We start from the raw sequence: 16,665 nt of genomic DNA, 5'->3' as shown, positions 1-16,665 counted from the left end.
CGCTGTCGCAGCTCCAGGGCTCAGACCCCAGGGACGCGGGGATGAAGGAGTCCAATCTGGGCGGGCTGGCCTGGAGAAGAGCAGGCGGACATAGAGAGCGCCGCGGACCTCGGGCAACTTCTGCAAGTTCCGGGGATGGCTAGGGGAGCAGGGGTCCCTCCCCCCACTAGGCCCTGGAATCCTGGCCCCCAAATATTTGTGAGGAGAGGAAGAGAGAGGCAGTTTTGAGACCGCGCGACCCCAGCCCCCAGCCCCAAACTGGAAGGTAAATACTTACTTAGCCTCCGAACCAGGTACAAGCTAATACTCAACAATACTGATGCCTTGTTTTTTTTGCTCTGTCCGGACCGCAACGCTGTAGCCAATTTAGATATGCTATAAATTTAAGAGGTTGCCATGGCCACCGCGCGCCCATTGGCCGCCGGGCCCCCTACGCGCCGCGCCACGTCACCAAATCTGAATAAGGATGCGCGAATTAGGCGGCGGCCAGACAAAGATGAGGATCGGGACCGCTTGAAAGTGGGGGAAAGTGCCGGCGCCTCCGCCACCGGGGAAAGCCGCTCGGCAGGGCCGAGGCCGGCAGCCACCCGAGACACCTGGGGAGCCTGGAACAAGCACTGGGGCGCGCGGCCCGGGGCATGCGGCTGTGAACGCCACCACTCCCCACCCCACCCCAGGCAGCCCAGCGCCAGGCCGGCGATCACCCAAGGACTTGACCGCCAGAGTCTTGGTCCGGACCGGACTCGCCCAGCGGCGGCCGAGATAAGAGGCGGAGCGCAGCGGCGGGGCCGGGGGGCCCGAGGGCCGGGGGCCCAGAGGGAGGGCAAGGCGGCCCGAGCCGCCGGGGCGCGGGGCTATGATGGTGCACTGTGCTGGTTGCGAGCGGCCCATCCTCGACCGCTTTCTGCTGAACGTGCTGGACCGCGCGTGGCACATCAAATGCGTTCAGTGCTGCGAGTGCAAGGCCAACCTCTCCGAGAAGTGCTTCTCACGCGAGGGCAAGCTCTACTGCAAAAATGACTTCTTCAGGTAAGAGGCCGCGCCGCCCTGCTGCCTGCGCGCCTGCCCGCGCGCGCTCGGTGCGGGCGCCCGGGAAAGGGAGACCGCGGAACCCATCCCAGCCTCCCCGGCTCGCTGGCTTCAGTAGGGAGGGAGGCAGCCCACTGCTCTCCTGCCGTCCTCAGTCCAGGAAAGGGCCTGAGCGCGGGCGGGGTAAGAAGGACGCGGCTTCGCTGCCTCTCCTTCGCTCCTCCAGGCCGGCTTGGAGAGGCGCTGGGGCAGAGGAAGGGAGCCCTGACAAACTTGCTCCCACCGCTATCTGCCTCTTCCTGGCGCCTGCGGCCCCAGCGCGGAAGCTTCAAGCCCAGTTCGGAGAGAGGAAGGATTTTGCCGAAGTTAGGGACGGCAGGCGGCCTCTCCCACCAGGCAGCGTGCCTGAGCCCAGAGCCTGCCCTCCCGGCAGGCCGGGCCCCAGAGCCCTCCTGGACAAACAGAAACTTTCAGCTCCGGGGGAGGCTGAGGCAGGAAGGTCTCCTCTGATGATGGGGGAGGGAACCTTCTCCTCCTCGCCCCCGGAACTCCTTAGACATTTTCTCCCAGGTTGAAAAGTACAAATGAATTCGACGCTGAGAGTCAGGACCTCGGGGTCTAGCGTGGGCTGTGTCACCACCCCCCCCCGTGGGCAATCAGGCGGGCACGGGCAGAGCGCTTCTCTGGACCTCAGTTTCCCCAGCTGGGAAATGCCAAGGGAGGCCTGGAAGGCTGCGGGGTTTTCCACAGCTCACCCCCGCCCGCTTCCGCCGGGGGCCCAGAGCCGGCTTTGTGAGTGCGAATTCCGGGCGCCAAGGGAAGGGGGGCGTGATTAACGCCGCGGAGAAAGGCTGCTTGCGGCCCCAGCGGCTCCGCACTAGGGGATTTGAATAGGAGAAAATGTCAGCCTCGCCTTTACACGTGTAAACGCCCCGGCCCCGGAGGCCCTAGGCCCCTAATGTGGCGGTGCTTGCAAAGCGCCTAATGATTTTTGATAAGGTGCATATGGCCAATTACGCCGCCGGATAAGGCCAAAAGTGACTTATGGCTTCTAATGCCCACACTACATCAATGTCACCCAAATTCGCCCTGTTTAGAGACACGGGTGTGAGTAGATATGGGGCCCCCAAGTCCGGAGCCCTCGCCCTCCCCCCAGCTACACTTCACCCCTCCCAGTGCAGGTCTGCATCGCCCATTCTGGAGGAGGCCACCTTCTCTCAGCGCTCAAGGAAGAAAGAAAAGGATTTAGACCAGGAGCTCAGGAAAGGGGGATTTGAGAGACTCCGTGTTATGGCCATGCAGGTTTAGGATTGCCTTCCCAGCCCATTCTCACTGCCTGCTGGGACCGGAGATTTTGGGGGGCTGGAGACTCAGTCCCAGCTTTCCAGGGTCCACTGTTCTGAGGCCCCGCTGCCCACAGACTCCTGACTAGCTGCAGCGGGTCCCAGAGTGGGGACTGGAAAGCCTCCAGTGCTGGTGGCACTTGGAATCAGCGAAGGTTCCCTCCTTCCTGCTCAGGTCCAGCTCAGGAGAAGGGCTCCCCGCCCCATTGCCAGGACCCGCCAGCCAGCCCAGTTGGCCCTACCTGGGCCCCGACAGACTGGAAAGGATCCAGGAGGCAAAGCCAAGAAGTGGTCCAAACCCGGCCTGCCTGGCTTAAAATACTTCACGACCTCTAGAGCTGAGTTTGCCTGGAGCAGCCCAGGCGAATCTGGCAGGGATGTAGGGGGGACATCTTGGGGTGCTCTGGGCCCTCTGCTTGGCTGAAGGCTGTGCCCATTGCTGGAAGCCCAGTGGAGACAGAATAAACCTGAGCGAGGCAGGACAGTCCCAGTCCAAGAACAGCCCAGGACATTTGTCTCGCCTCTTGCACTCTGGCCAGAGAGGACAGGATGAGGGTCTCATTGGACAGATGTGGAAATGGAGGTTCTCAGAAGCTAGGATGGGTAGGAAGAGGTCAGGAGCTCGAGAGGGAGGGACGCCCAGCTGCCCCGAGGTGACAGGAGGTGACAGGCCCTGTTGTGTCTGCAGGCGCTTTGGCACCAAGTGTGCGGGCTGTGCGCAGGGCATCTCGCCCAGCGACCTGGTGCGCAAGGCCCGCAGCAAAGTCTTCCACCTCAACTGCTTTACGTGCATGGTGTGCAACAAGCAGCTATCCACGGGTGAGGAGCTCTATGTCATCGACGAGAACAAGTTCGTGTGCAAGGATGACTACCTGAGCTCGTCCAGCCTCAAGGAGGGCAGCCTCAACTCAGGTACGAGGCCCCTGCTCCTCCCCAGCCCGGGGCCCTAGTGCCCTCCCGCCGCGCCCAGCCCGGCCCTCTCTACCTTGCCCTGTGTGTGCATTCAGAGCCCAGCTCAGAGCTCTCCACTCCCCCTCACCCACCAGGCAGTTCTAGAGGGAAATGGAGGGGCTGGGGGAGAGAGTCAGCGTTTGGAGCCAGTGCTACAGGATGCCGGAACGCCAGCTCTTCCCTGCCCTCCTCAAAGTCAGGAGCCTTTTCCAAGTTGCCCCTCTTCTCTAATTCGGAACCGCGGAATTCCCCTTTCCGCCCCTTTTCAGCTCCTGGTAATTTGTAGCTGCGCTGGGAGGAGCGTAATTGGGGTCTGGAGGGAAGAAAGAAGGGAGAGGAAGATCTGAGGCCCAGCGGGCATCTGTCCCCTCCTCCCGTCCCCTCTCCCAGAAGGCCGGGCTCTCCAGAGGGCGTGCCTCGCCCTTACCCAGGCCATAGCTGGAAAGTGCTGACAAGGGCCGCTCCAAAGGCCCAGCCCCGCCTGGAGGGAGTGGGCGGGCGCCGGGCCCCTGAGGGAGGGGCTGTCGCGGGGTTTGGGGAGAACCCGGCGCGTCTGGCGGTGGCCTGGGCCGCCGGGAACCCGCTACCCGATTGGAGAGGCCGCGAGCCGCCGCTGACGCTGCTGTCCCCTTCCCGCTCCGTCCGCCCTCAGTGTCATCCTGTACGGACCGCAGTTTGTCCCCGGACCTCCAGGACCCACTCCAGGACGACCCCAAGGAGACAGACAACTCGACGTCTTCGGACAAGGAGACAGCCAACAACGAGAACGAGGAGCAGAACTCGGGCACGAAGCGGCGCGGCCCGCGCACCACCATCAAAGCCAAGCAGCTGGAGACGCTCAAGGCCGCCTTCGCCGCCACGCCCAAGCCCACGCGCCACATCCGCGAGCAGCTGGCGCAGGAGACCGGTCTCAACATGCGCGTGATCCAGGTGCGGCCCGCGGGGTCGCCCCGCTCCGGCCCCGCTGCGCCGGGGAGCCCCCCTGGCTGAGCGCGCGCCGAAGTCGGGTCCGCCGAGGGGCGGACTGCGAGCCCGAGGTCAGGGCCAGCTGGGCAAACTCGTTGCCAAAAAAGTCAGCCTAGCCTTGCTGCCCTCCCAGAGGTGTGATCTTGAGCGGGTCACTTCGCGTCTCTGAATTCCTCCCCCGCCCCGTTCAAGGAGGGTTTTAAGCCTCGCTCGGGTACGGGATCCCTCCCTTCCTTCCATCTTCCGAGCAGAGAAAGGGTTGATGGTCTTCACATGCCCCCTCCCTGCGCCCTGAGCGGGCAGACCAACGGTCAGAGCCCGGCTGGGGAGCCGAGGGGCCGAGAAGAGAGCCCTGCCGGGCGGGAGGCCTTTATAAAGCCGTCAGGCCGCGGGCGGGCAGAGGACCAGGAAGCCCAAGTCTTTATGAGTCGCCCCACGGGTCCGCGAAATCCTTCACCCTTGGCTGGTTCACCGAGGCCCCTCTCCACCCCTCCGGCCTAATCCGGCCCGGCCTCCGCCTCTGGGCAGCCTTGGTGCGCAGGAGGCGCTAGGACCCAGCGGGGACGGCCCGGGCGGACAGAGGAAGGGAGGGCACCCCCGAACCGAGCTCACAGCCCGCTCCTCTGTCCCAGGTGTGGTTCCAGAACCGACGGTCCAAAGAACGCCGGATGAAACAGCTGAGCGCACTGGGCGCCCGGAGACACGCCTTCTTCCGGAGTCCGCGGCGTATGCGTCCGCTGGGCGGCCGCTTGGACGAGTCTGAGATGTTGGGGTCCACTCCGTATACCTACTACGGAGGTAAGGGACCCCGTGGGACCCGCTACCCTACACCCAGGCCCGCGCCTTTCTGGGGGCTGAGGGCGCAGGGCCGGATCCCCGCCCTCTTGGCCGCCCAGGGGCCGGATCCCTCCCTTCCTGCTCATGCAGGAGTTACACAAGCATGGACACACCTTAGACACACATAACACACGCACACACACACACAAATACCTCTTGGACGCGAAACCAGACACATGAGTTCACTCACCCGTATGGTGATACACACAAACACACACACTTACCCACGCAGGACACATGGGCGCACTCCCACACACACACTGGAGTTCAGAGACCTGGGACGCAAATCTAGACACATGGTCACACACAACCACACGCTGGTATAGTCCAGTACCCAGATACACTCAGTGACAAACACACCCAGAGAGATCCAGGGGCTCACACCCTTCCACGCACCATACCAAATCGGGGACTTGCAAATCCACACGCACCCTGCCCCAAGCAGACACACGGCCTTGCTTCTGCCCTTGCTGGCGGCCTGGTGCACTTGGCACCAGCGGGAACGCTGGCACGGGAGGGCAGCGCCGGCGTAGGGAGGGAGGGGTCAAGATTCATCCGGGGCTACCTGCTCACTAGCTCCCAAGTCAGCAACGCCTGTTCCACGCGCAGCTGTGCGCACGGTGCCTTTTCACCCAGCAGTTGCTCTGGGCAGGATTTCTGCCCACACTCCAGCGCCAAGCACACCAGGGTTCCTCCCAGCTGGGGGGCAAGGATTGGGCCAAGCCAGTTACCCACTCCCGGTCTTTCAGGCTGCAGGGAGTGAGGAGCTGGAGTTTGCAAAGAACAATTCCGAGGCTGGGTTACCAGGTTCAGGCGCGGGTGAACTCTCCTCTTGGTCAATCGGTCTCTTCCTCCTTCCCTCTTCTTCTCCTTTCCTTCTCCACCCCCCACCCCTTCCTTCCCCCTTGTTTGGCCCCCCATCCCACCTCGCCGCCCTGGTTTTTTGAGCACCTCCGTACTCTGGGGCGCTGAAGCACTCACTCACTATCCTACCCTTCCCAGACCTGTGTAGGCTCCAGGAAGGCACCTCCCCTTTCTGTTCCTGAGCCTCTGAATTTAGGGAGCCCCCAGGAGTGCCTATACTTAAAGGAATCTCTGCTCTGAGTTGCTCAGCGCCTGGGCCTGTGGAGTGGGCTAGTAGCCCAATTAAAGGAGAGGAGACTTTTCTTAGAAAAGTGGGTTTGATGGCAATGCCCAGGGCGAGGGCCAGGCGCCGGGCGCCCAGGCAAATCCAGAAAGGAAGATACCGGCTTCTCCCATACATCCGCAGGCCTAGGAGGTTAGACCTTCAGGTTGTGGACAAAATGCGCGGCTGTGCCTTTGGGGGAGAGACTCCGCCATGGCAGGGCCCAGGTTGGGGGGCTGCAGACGCCCAGGACAGCCCGGGTGGTGGATGTGTCTTGGGGTCTCCACTCACGGACTCTCTCCACCTATCTCTGCCTCCTTCCGCGCAAAATCTCAGCCCGGCGCGGGGAGATGGTGGGGCGGTACCAGTCCGAAATTTCTCCCCGCCTGGGTAATTAAGCAAGGTTTCCCTGAGCCCCCACCAATCCTGCCGCCTCCTCTACCCGCGCGTCTGCTGGCTGGGATGGGGGCCTGAACACGCGGGCCCCTCTTTCCCTGGAATGAGGGGGCCAGGACCCCCCAGCCCCAGCGAGGCAGCCCCGCCTAATCCGCGCTGGGAGATCCCGGCGGCGGCGGCCGGCAGCGGGCGAGAAAGGGGCCGGGCGGCGGGGCCGGCGGCTCCCCGTGGGAGCGCGGACAAAGCCCCAGCTGCGGCTTTTGTGCCCTTTTCAGACGGCGTTTGTTCCAATTACCTCCGGCCCGGCCGCCATATGGGCGGAGGCGGCGCGCTCCGCGCGGGGGCCGCGGCCTTCGTTGGCTTGCCGGCTCGCTGTGGGCCGCGGCCGTCCCCCATCCCCGTCCCTTAGGGGTCCCAAATTCGCCGCTTTCAACCTTTCCCTTCACTTTCGGGGAGAGTGGAATGAGTGGTTTTTAAAAAGTAATTGGCGACCGTTTTAGCTGTTGCTTAAACCGTCTCCAAGCTGCGCCTCCAGACACCCTCCATTTGGACTGGTTTCAGGGTTTGGAGAGGGAATGGGGTGGCAGGGGGCGTCCAGAACTCGCCCCTGTGAGTGAGACCCCAAGACTGAGCAGAGAGCGTGGATTCACAGAGGAGACCCCCGCTTCCTGGCGCTCTGGTTTTCCCGCCGTACAAAGCGGGTCATTGTCACCGGTGCAGGCTACAAGGTGCTCCTTTCGTGGACACCCCAATCTTTCAGGAGCCTACCTTGGGGGGCGGGGAGCAGGCTGTCCGGAAAGACCTGGGAGAGGGGTCTATGCGAGGAGGTCAGAGGGTTGATGCAGAAACAATTTGTTGAGAATGGGCGGGCGTGCAACCCGGAGTCTGTGCGCCCCCTGATTTTGTGGGCAAAATGCGCATTTGTGCATTTTACTGGAGAGAGAGTCCATAGCTATTACCAGATCCTCCAAAGGGCTCAATGTCCCCAAATGTTTCACAACCTGAATGTCCTGACAAACCCACTCTGGGGGAGCCTGGAGGACCGAGCCTTTACCCCCAGGCTCCCATGGAATTCTGGACGTGACCGGGCGAGTGCTCGCGTCCTCCCCCCCCCCCCCCCCCCCCCCGTCTCAAGTTGCTGGGCCCAGCTTTCCCCGTTCCAGGCCAGGCGAGGCCAGGGCAAGCAGTCGGACCCCCGCATTTACCCGGAGGGACCCAGGGCTGCACTTGGCGAGGAAAAGGGCCGCGCCACGTCGGCGTGGTGCAGGGGGCGAAGGAGAGAGCGCTGAGGCCGCCTTGCGCGGCCTGCGCCCAGGTTTCCGCGCCCCCTGCCAAGCTCGCCAGCCCCTCCGCGCTCGGCCGCTGCTGGGTGCCGGCTTCTCCCCGGCGGGGTCGCTTCGGCCCAGCATCCCCGCCCTACTCCTCTCCCCGACTTCTCAGCCTCCACGTCTCTGGCCGTCTCTCTAACTCATCTCGCCGGTCTCTGGGCGCATCTGTCTCTCCTAACCTTTCATCTCCTTCCTGGGTCTCTCACGGGTTTTCCACGCGTGTCACTAACCACAGCCGCCTCATCTCTTTCTCTTTGCACCTCCTAGACTATCTCTGTCTTTCTCGACCTCCGATCTCTCCGAGTCTCCGTCTCTGCCGTGGGTTCGGTGTCTCTTTTCCTGTCTTTCCTCGGGTCTCTCTGAGTGTAGGGCTCCCTGCTGCGTCTCCTCTCTGCTCCCCTGTCACTGTTCTCTGCCCATCTCTCATTGTCCCTGTATCTCGCTGTGTCCGTGTCGCCCCCTCTCTGTGTGTCTCTCACCAACTCGAAGACACTGGAATCGTTCACTGTCTCTGTGTCTCGGCCATCACTGTCTCTCTCCATCTCTGTCAAGGAATCTCTGACAGGGAAGTCACGGCGTCTTTCTGTCTGTGTTCCTCACTTTGTCTCTCTCTCAACTCCTCTCTGTGTCGCGCACAGTCTGAGTCTCTCCCCTTTCCGTTATCTCTCATTGTCTCTCTCTCTCTCCAGCAAGACCCCTGGGTCTGTGTCCTCCGCCGCCTCGGGCCTCCCTCTGCCTTGGTCTTCGCAGGCGTCTCGGCGGGTCTCTTCCTAATCTCGAGTCAGTGTCGCGCTGTCCCCCATTCCCGTCCTCTCCCGCCGGCCCGAGTCTCTGCGCCCCGACCACGTCCACACGTTTCCGGCCTTGGTCTCCCCGGGGCCCCTCCCCCGGGTCCCGCGGGTCCCTCCGCGACCCGCCGTCTCTCATCTCTGCTGTCTCCCTCCCCGCCCCCTCCCGCAGACTACCAAGGCGACTACTACGCGCCCGGAGGCAACTATGACTTCTTCGCGCACGGCCCGCCGTCGCAGGCGCAGTCCCCGGCTGACTCGAGCTTCCTGGCGGCCTCGGGGCCCGGCTCGACGCCGCTGGGCGCGCTGGAGCCGCCGCTCGCCGGCCCGCACGCCGCCGACAACCCCCGGTTCACCGACATGATCTCGCACCCGGACACGCCGAGCCCGGAGCCGGGGCTGCCGGGCGCGCTGCACCCCATGCCCGGCGAGGTGTTCAGCGGCGGGCCCAGCCCGCCCTTCCCCATGAGCGGCACCAGCGGCTACAGCGGACCCCTGTCGCACCCCAACCCCGAGCTCAACGAGGCCGCCGTGTGGTAAGGCCGCCGGGCCGGGCCAGCCCCCGCACTCGGCCCCCCGAGCCCCCCGGCGGCCCCCCGGACGCCGCCTCTCGAAACCAAAACGCCCGACGCGGACGCGGCCTGGCTCTCCCTCAGGGGTTCTCTCTCGGGTCCGCACTCAACCGGCAGCTGCTCCGCGGCTGGGCGCAGAGGGGCGCCGACCCCCATCTCCACCCCGCGTGCTCTCCGGGACCCCCAGCCCGCTGCCAGCGCTCTCCCTGCAGCCGCGAGCAATTTCTTGGGACCAAAGTCAATACTTCGGAGGGTCAAGAGATTTCAAGCACGCTCTAGATTTCCCCCGACCCCCACCCACCCACCACCTCTTTGGACCAAGAGAGGGTTGAGGCCAAGGGGCGGAGAAGATGTTCCCCCCTCTCTGCAATCAGAGTGGCATTTTGTAATCTTATTTCTCACTCTGCTTTCCCCGTCTTTAAAAAGAGATGATAAGAAAAATAGAGATTGAAAGGAGAGAGAGGAAAGGGAGCAAAATGAGGAGGAGAGAAGATGGAGAGAGAGCGAGAGAGAAACGCGCTGGAGTGGGGGGTGTCTGGGAGGAAGACAGAGCCGCCTGCACGTTGGCGCCCCCTGGTGGCCAATCCTGAGGATCAAGGTCAGCTTTTCCAGGAAGGGGGCCGGTCTGGACCTCGCCGACCCGGGGGCCAGATCTCCCCCTCGTCCCTTCCGACGACATTTATTTTGAGTCCGGGGTTCCAGGCCAGACTGGAACACTCGCCCACCCTGTTCCCCCCTGGGCGAGACGCCAAGATTTCTGGGCTCCGGCCCACAGACCACCCTCCTTGCCCCGGGCCTGGAGGCTGGGCCGTCAGGATGTACAGCATTATACTTTTTTGGAAGTTGAACGCTTCTAGTTTCCTTATTTTGTATAAAGAAGAAACAAATAAAGTATGTTTTTGTGTTTACTGTTTATTTATTGTACTCTAGTTATCTGGGGTTGGACATTTTTATATTTTTAAGAGGAGGGTGGGCAGAGTGAGGGAGGAGAGGCAGAAAGAGGTTTACCTAAAAAAAACAAAAAACAAAAAATCAACTTTTTTAAAAAGAAAGATTAATAAAAAAAATTCTTTTTTCCCTCAGTGCTGTGTGGCTTTCTTCTTCTTTTTTTTTTTTTTTTTTTTTTTTTTTTTTTTTTTTTTTTTGGTCCCTGAGTCACTCAGAGTAAATGGAACTATTCTTTTCTCCGGTTCTTGTCTCGGACATAAAACAGACTTGATGGGTACAGAGACCCTCCTCATCGAAAGGGGAAGTTCTTTTGGTAATTACCAGGTAATGCAAGTGGCTGCCACTTTTCGACGGCTACTATGCGCCAAGCACGGTATCTCCCCACGCTCTATGTAATGCCACCATCTAACACAAGCCTTCCTGGCACATAGTGGCTTCAAAACATTTGATGAACGAATGGATGTGTGATTTGCGTGTCCCCCATACGTCAGAAGAATTCTAACTTCACTCCTAGTTATGCCTCATGTAATTCCAGGTGGCAAAAAAATGAGCAGGCTGGTAAGCTGGTGCTAGCTATCTGCAAGGCTGTGTTAGGGCTGAAGGGCCCCGCAGAGAGCACAGCTGCTGAGCTCTGCGATGCTTAGCAGTGCATGCTGTGTCATTGTCAGCACGATGGAAAGAGTGCGAGATGAGATTTAGGAGGCCTGAGGCCACTACCTAAGACAAGTCGCTCCCTCTCTTGCCTCAGTTTCCCCACTTACAAAAGGGGGCAGTGAAAGGAGGTCCTCCTATCTTCCCTTCCAATTCAGACACTGTAGGATTAGAAAAGCAGGTGAGGGAGATAAAAATTAATGGAAGAGTGTCCTGCATTTGGATCCCTTTTCTCTCAAGCTCAGGGTGGGGAGAGCTTGCCCATTTTAGCGGCAGCAGGAAAAGAGGGGGACCAGGGAGACCGAGGAGTGGGAGGAACCATCACGGACTGGGCACGCGCTACGAGCCCTGCTCGTCTGTCCTTCTTTTATGTGGACTTCACCAGAATAATGCAAGGTGGCTTGGCTTTTTCTTTTCTTTCCCTATAGCTCATTGTGGAAAATTTAGAAATTTCAGATAAACAAAAGGAAGAAAATTGTAATCCCCCAGAATCTCAAGCGCTGTCGTAATGTAGCTGATGCATTTCCTTCCAGACTTTTTATTTTTTTCATTTTGAAACTAGAAACCCTATTCCACCCGCCACGTGGTTACCTGCTCTGGTTCACGCAGCAATATCTCTCAGATTCATAAGTTGATCATAGACAGAGCTATGTCATCCTGTGTAGTGACAGGCTAAAGTTTCCTTGCAATGGGTGAGCCATTCTTTTTAACCAATTCTATTGGACATTTGCATTTGTTTCCAATTTTTTACCACTTTAAACCAAGCTGGAATAAATATCCTTGTAGCTAAATCTTTGGACGTGTATCAGGGTATTATTTGCCCCATTAGGATGCTCACAGAGGTCAAGGGACTTGCCCAAGGTCACGCAGCTGGGGCGTGGCAGAGCTGGGATTCCAGCCCACGTGTGTATTGGCTTGTGTTTCTACTTCACTATGGTGTCCTGATCGTAATGGATTATAGAGGCCAGAAGAGAATTTGCAAGATGGACACCATCTCTGCCAGGCCCCCAAATGTTTTCTGGGTGCATGTGAATTTTGCAGAAGGGCTGACTTAGAACTTCACCAGAGAGAGGCCCGGGAAAGGGAAGCTGGAAGGGGGGGAGGACTCACCCTTCACTCCTCTGCAAACAGGCTTGTCACAGGGTCACAGAGGCAGGGGAAGCGGAGAAGAAGGCTAGGGAGGAGGAAGAGAAAGTGATGGGGGAGAGGGAGGAAGAGAGGAAGAGGAGGAGAAGGATGGGAAGAAGAGGAGAGGGAGGAGCAGAGAGAGAGGAGGAGGAGGGAGCAGGCGAGACGAAAGGGACAGGAAGACCCCCCCCATGGATGTGCCAGGTCACCTACTGCTCTGACCCCAGCCGCCTACCCAGGTGGGAAGTTGAGCCCAGAGGTGTCAGGGAACCCCTTCACGGGGGCAGCAGAGTGGGGCCGCAGGATGAAAACCTACTGTAGCACCGCCCCTCCCAGCCCCTCCTTCCAGGTACACACACACACACCCCAAACACGTGTGTGCTCACACACATGCACATTCACACATGCAAGTACACGTGCACAACAGAAAGACCAGCAAATACAGGCACGTGGGCACACACACCAGCCACATGTGCACACACCTACATGCACACACAGACACATACACGTACAGACAGGTGCATGGAAATAGGCACACAGCCTGCACACTTGTGCACACATGCACGCTCACACGCATACACTTGTGTGCAGTGTGTCTTTGCACAAGCATGCGAGGGCACACAAGCACACACACACGTGGTTTGAACCCACTTGCTTACCCCTGTGGACACACACAATCCCAGACAGCATGTCCCTGTGCACATGCATGCACACCCATACACGCAGGGCATATCCCTGCCCTTTGCATGTCCACACCTCCAGTCTGGGAGAACCGGGAGTGGGAGAAGCCCACCCTGTGTCAAGGGGACTTGAATAACCCTTGGGTGGTCCCATCAAGATCTCTGAGGGGGGCCCCAGATGCCAGATTCAGGAGGGATGCTGGTCTCCGAGGTCCCGAGCAGTACTTGGGGTAACTCCCAGGGCCCTTCCTCTGAGTGTTCTTGAGTGAGGAGGGGGGGAGCAGAGGTCACCTGGGAGGTGGATGGGGGCAGAACAGAGCAAGGGCCCTGGGGTTCAGGACTATCTGGCTGGTCACTGCGTCCCCTCTCTGAGCTTGGATTTGCTCCACTGGGAAATGGGCACTGCGTCCACGTTGGAGAAATATAATTCAGCCTGTGGACAAGGTTCAGGAAATCTAGGTCCCGGGTTCAATCCCCAGCCCAGCCTCCCCCAGACACACACACACACACACACACACACACACACACACACCAGCTTCCTTGGAGGATGACAAGGAGAGAGAGGGGGACCCTTGTCAAAATCAGCTCACATCCACCGCCACTCCTGTGGGCTCATGTCAACTCCGTGTGTCTACTGGAACCAGAGGCCCTGGGAGGAGAACCCCACCCCCACCCACCCCACGGCAACGCCCCTGCAGGTGTCACAGTCGTGGTGTTCGGTGCACTTAGTTAGGGAGGCAGTTCCTCAGGAAGGCTGGGTGGAGAGGAGCAGGGTTGAGAAGAGACATTTGTCCCTGGGCCCCCACAACCATTTTCTCGAAATGTGATCAGAGGATGATGTTGCTAAAAATACTTGTCCCCGGGCCCCACGGCCCACGGCTGGAACTGCTCTCTGACATGGCGCCCAAGATGCTTCACATTCGTCAAGTTCCCCAATTGGCTCCTATGCCCCTCAAACTTACAGGACAACCATCCGACAAAGTGTTGTCGAGTCTAACGCGATCCTCACAGCGTGAGCCGTGTTAGCCCCACTTTGCAGATAAGGAGACTGAGGTGGCGTGAGCTGCCTGGGGTCACACAGCAGGGAGCAGCAGAGCTGCATTTGGATGAAGAACTTCTGCTCCCAGAGCCCATGTTGCCCCTGGGCCCAGGACAGAGCCTGGCACAGGGAAGCCCTCATTCCATGTGGAGGAACTACACGAATGCATGAGTGAGAGAATGAATGAATGAATGAATGCACTCCAGCTGCCATAAGAAGAGATTTTTTAGGAAAGGCCCTAATGATGCTGATTCTTACTGGTAGCAACCTCGCTAGATTTTGTTGAAAATCCCTTCTGGGTTAAACAAAGCTAGCCAGAAGGGCAAAGGGCATAATGAAAATTGCCAAGGTCAAAAGACGTGAGGACTCCTGGCTTCTCCTTGCTTGCCCTTGTTTCTTTCTCTCTCCCTCCCCTCCTCATCCCTTTCCTCCTCTGTTAATGTATCTGTTCATCTCCTTCTATCTCCTCATCGCCTGTATTTATTATCATTTAAAAATAAAAGATTTCAGAGTGGAAAAAGAATACTCCAAGGCGTGCAGGTAAGGAGGCTAGCCAGCCCCGGGCGGTCCCCTCCAGCTCTGGGCAAAAGGGGGTGTGGCCTCTCCCTTGCTGCCCCCAGGCTGTAATTCTGGCCAAGGCTGGACAGTTACAGCAGGTGTATTCCAGCTCCCATCGTGCACGCTCTCCCTCATCCCCATCCTGTCCTCCTGCCCCGAAATAAACACCCCACGGACCAGGAGAGCTAACCCACTGTGCTTAGGACTAATATTTAAAATGCAGAATGGCTGTGGAGGGCTGCTGCTCCCAAGCCTTGTCGTGCAGTAAAAAGATATAAACAGAATAAATTACCTCTCCAGCTCAGATTATGAGAATACCCATCTCCTGACCGGAATTTTAAGTCCTGCCTCCCTCGCAGCACCGCACACGGCTGATTTATGGAAACCCGAGCGCTTCTCTGCATATTTCTTCTGTTCAGTCAAGTGACCGGGTTTACCCTTCCTATGCCATTAGCGTTATTAACACCTGGTCAACCGATCATTGCAAATGGGCCATTTCTCTGATGAACGGAAACCTCTCCCGCCACTTATCCCGGGCCTTGCCGCCTCTGGCCTCCTCTTTCTGGATTTGGTGCCAGGCTTGGACCAGGCCCACTTCCCCCAGCACCTGCCAAGGTGCTCATGGGGGCTTTGGGAGGAAATCCTTTGCCCCAGCAGGTGCCCGTGGCTGTCCGACAAGCATGCAGAAAGCGATAACACCATTCTTATTTTTTATCCTTAAAAGAATGTTCCAGATGGAGGACAATACCCCCATTGACCAGGGAAAGAAACTGAGGCTCCCGGGGGGCCAGAGACTGGCCTAAAGTCCCGCAGAGAGTTGACAGCAGAGTTGGGGTCAGAATTCAGAACTTCTAGCCCCTCGGTACTCAAAGTGTGGTCCGTGGACCAGCAGCAGCCTCACCTGGGAGCTGGATAGAAAGGCAGCGTCCCGGGCCCACCCCAGAACTTCGGAACCGGAATGCACACAATCCCCGGGGGATTGGGGGGTGCATTTGGTGTTTGAAGTCTTGGCTTAGAAACACACCCGGATTCTCAGTGATCCCCTTAGCACTGAAGGAAAACCTTATGTGTAAATTTTCTTTTCTCAGAAGCAGCAGGGACCCCAATCGTGGTCAAACTAAGTGCGGATGTAGCCGCCAGGATAGTGATGCCCGCCTGGGCCCCTGCGACACTGTCCACTCTTCCTCCCCTACAACTTCTCAACCCACATCATGTCTGCGTCCCCACCCCAGGCTGTGAGCACCTTGAGACCAGGCACTGTGCGACCTGACATTGGGCGCTCAACCTCTCTGAGCCTCAGCTTTGCCATCTATAAAAAGGGCACAATAAGATCTAACTTCAAGAGTCATTGTAAGGGTTAAGTAAGACCACATATGTCATAGTCGAAGCACAGTGCCTGGCACGGAGCAGCCCACTGAGTAATAAACACTGAATGAAATAATAATAACCTAGTAATAATAACAATGGCCACTGACTGGATGCTGCTGCTATTATTATCAATATCCTATTTTCTTCTTTGAAGATGTGCTTAAAACATTTTTAATAACAAGGACTAACTTCACAGCCTATTTGGACAGATATGCAATTTATTGCTTTCCAGAACATACTTTAAGATATCCATGTTGCCAATTGGAAATGATAGGGCCGGTGAAGATAACAATGGGTCTGGCATAAAGTAGGAGATCAAGGCCTAAGGAAGAATAATGTAAGAAGGATCTATTTAAAAAGAAATGTACCATTAGCAGATGAAAAGATGAACAAAAGGTGGTCTGCCCACACAATGGAATAGTATTCAGCCATAAAAAGGGGGGAAGTGCTGATACAGGCTAAGATGCAGATGACCTTGAAAACATGATGCTAAGTGAAAGAGGCCAGTCTGCATGGTTCCATTCGAACAAAATGTCCGGAATATGTGAATCCACAGAGACAGGAAGCAGATCTGTGAGTGCCAGGGGTTGGTGGGAGGGGGAATGGAGAATGACCGCTTAATGGGTACAAAGTTTCCTTCTGGGGTGATGAACCGTCCCGGAACTGGAGAGAGGAGGTGGTGACACAACATTGTCAGTGTATTAAATGCCACCGAATTGTTCACTTTAAAATGATTAATTTTATGTTGTGTTTCACCTCATTTAAAAATATAAGAAAAAAAAAAGAAATGCAACTTTATTATATTCGAGACCTGCAGGACACCCGCCCCTAGCTGAAAAATAAATCCCCGATGCCTGATGGAGACCCTCTGGAGCCTGTGGCAGATACTGCTGGAGGGAGAGTCGGCCTCGCTTGTGTTATTGGGGTCCCTGAAATCCGATCATATCGTTGTGTGGT

The 16,665-nt window shown here is 58.0% G+C and overlaps 1 protein-coding gene across 1 annotated transcript; it reads left to right on the top strand.

Annotated features, from left to right (window-relative positions):
• The first annotated feature begins 531 nt into the window (after positions 1-531).
• LHX5 (LIM homeobox 5) lies at positions 532-9,304 on the top strand. Its single transcript, XM_058531478.1, has 5 exons — positions 532-1,029; positions 3,061-3,284; positions 3,976-4,253; positions 4,922-5,087; positions 8,937-9,304. The coding sequence occupies exons 1-5, from the start codon at positions 857-859 to the stop codon at positions 9,302-9,304; spliced, it is 1,209 nt and encodes a 402-aa protein (XP_058387461.1). The 5' UTR covers positions 532-856.
• The last annotated feature ends 7,361 nt before the right edge of the window (positions 9,305-16,665 follow it).

The sequence above is a fragment of the Diceros bicornis genome, chromosome 35 (genome assembly GCF_020826845.1).
Source record: "Diceros bicornis minor isolate mBicDic1 chromosome 35, mDicBic1.mat.cur, whole genome shotgun sequence".
Classification (NCBI taxonomy): domain Eukaryota; kingdom Metazoa; phylum Chordata; class Mammalia; order Perissodactyla; family Rhinocerotidae; genus Diceros; species Diceros bicornis.
Note: the sequence above shows the minus strand (reverse complement) of the source record. Positions and strands in the feature narration are given on the sequence as shown.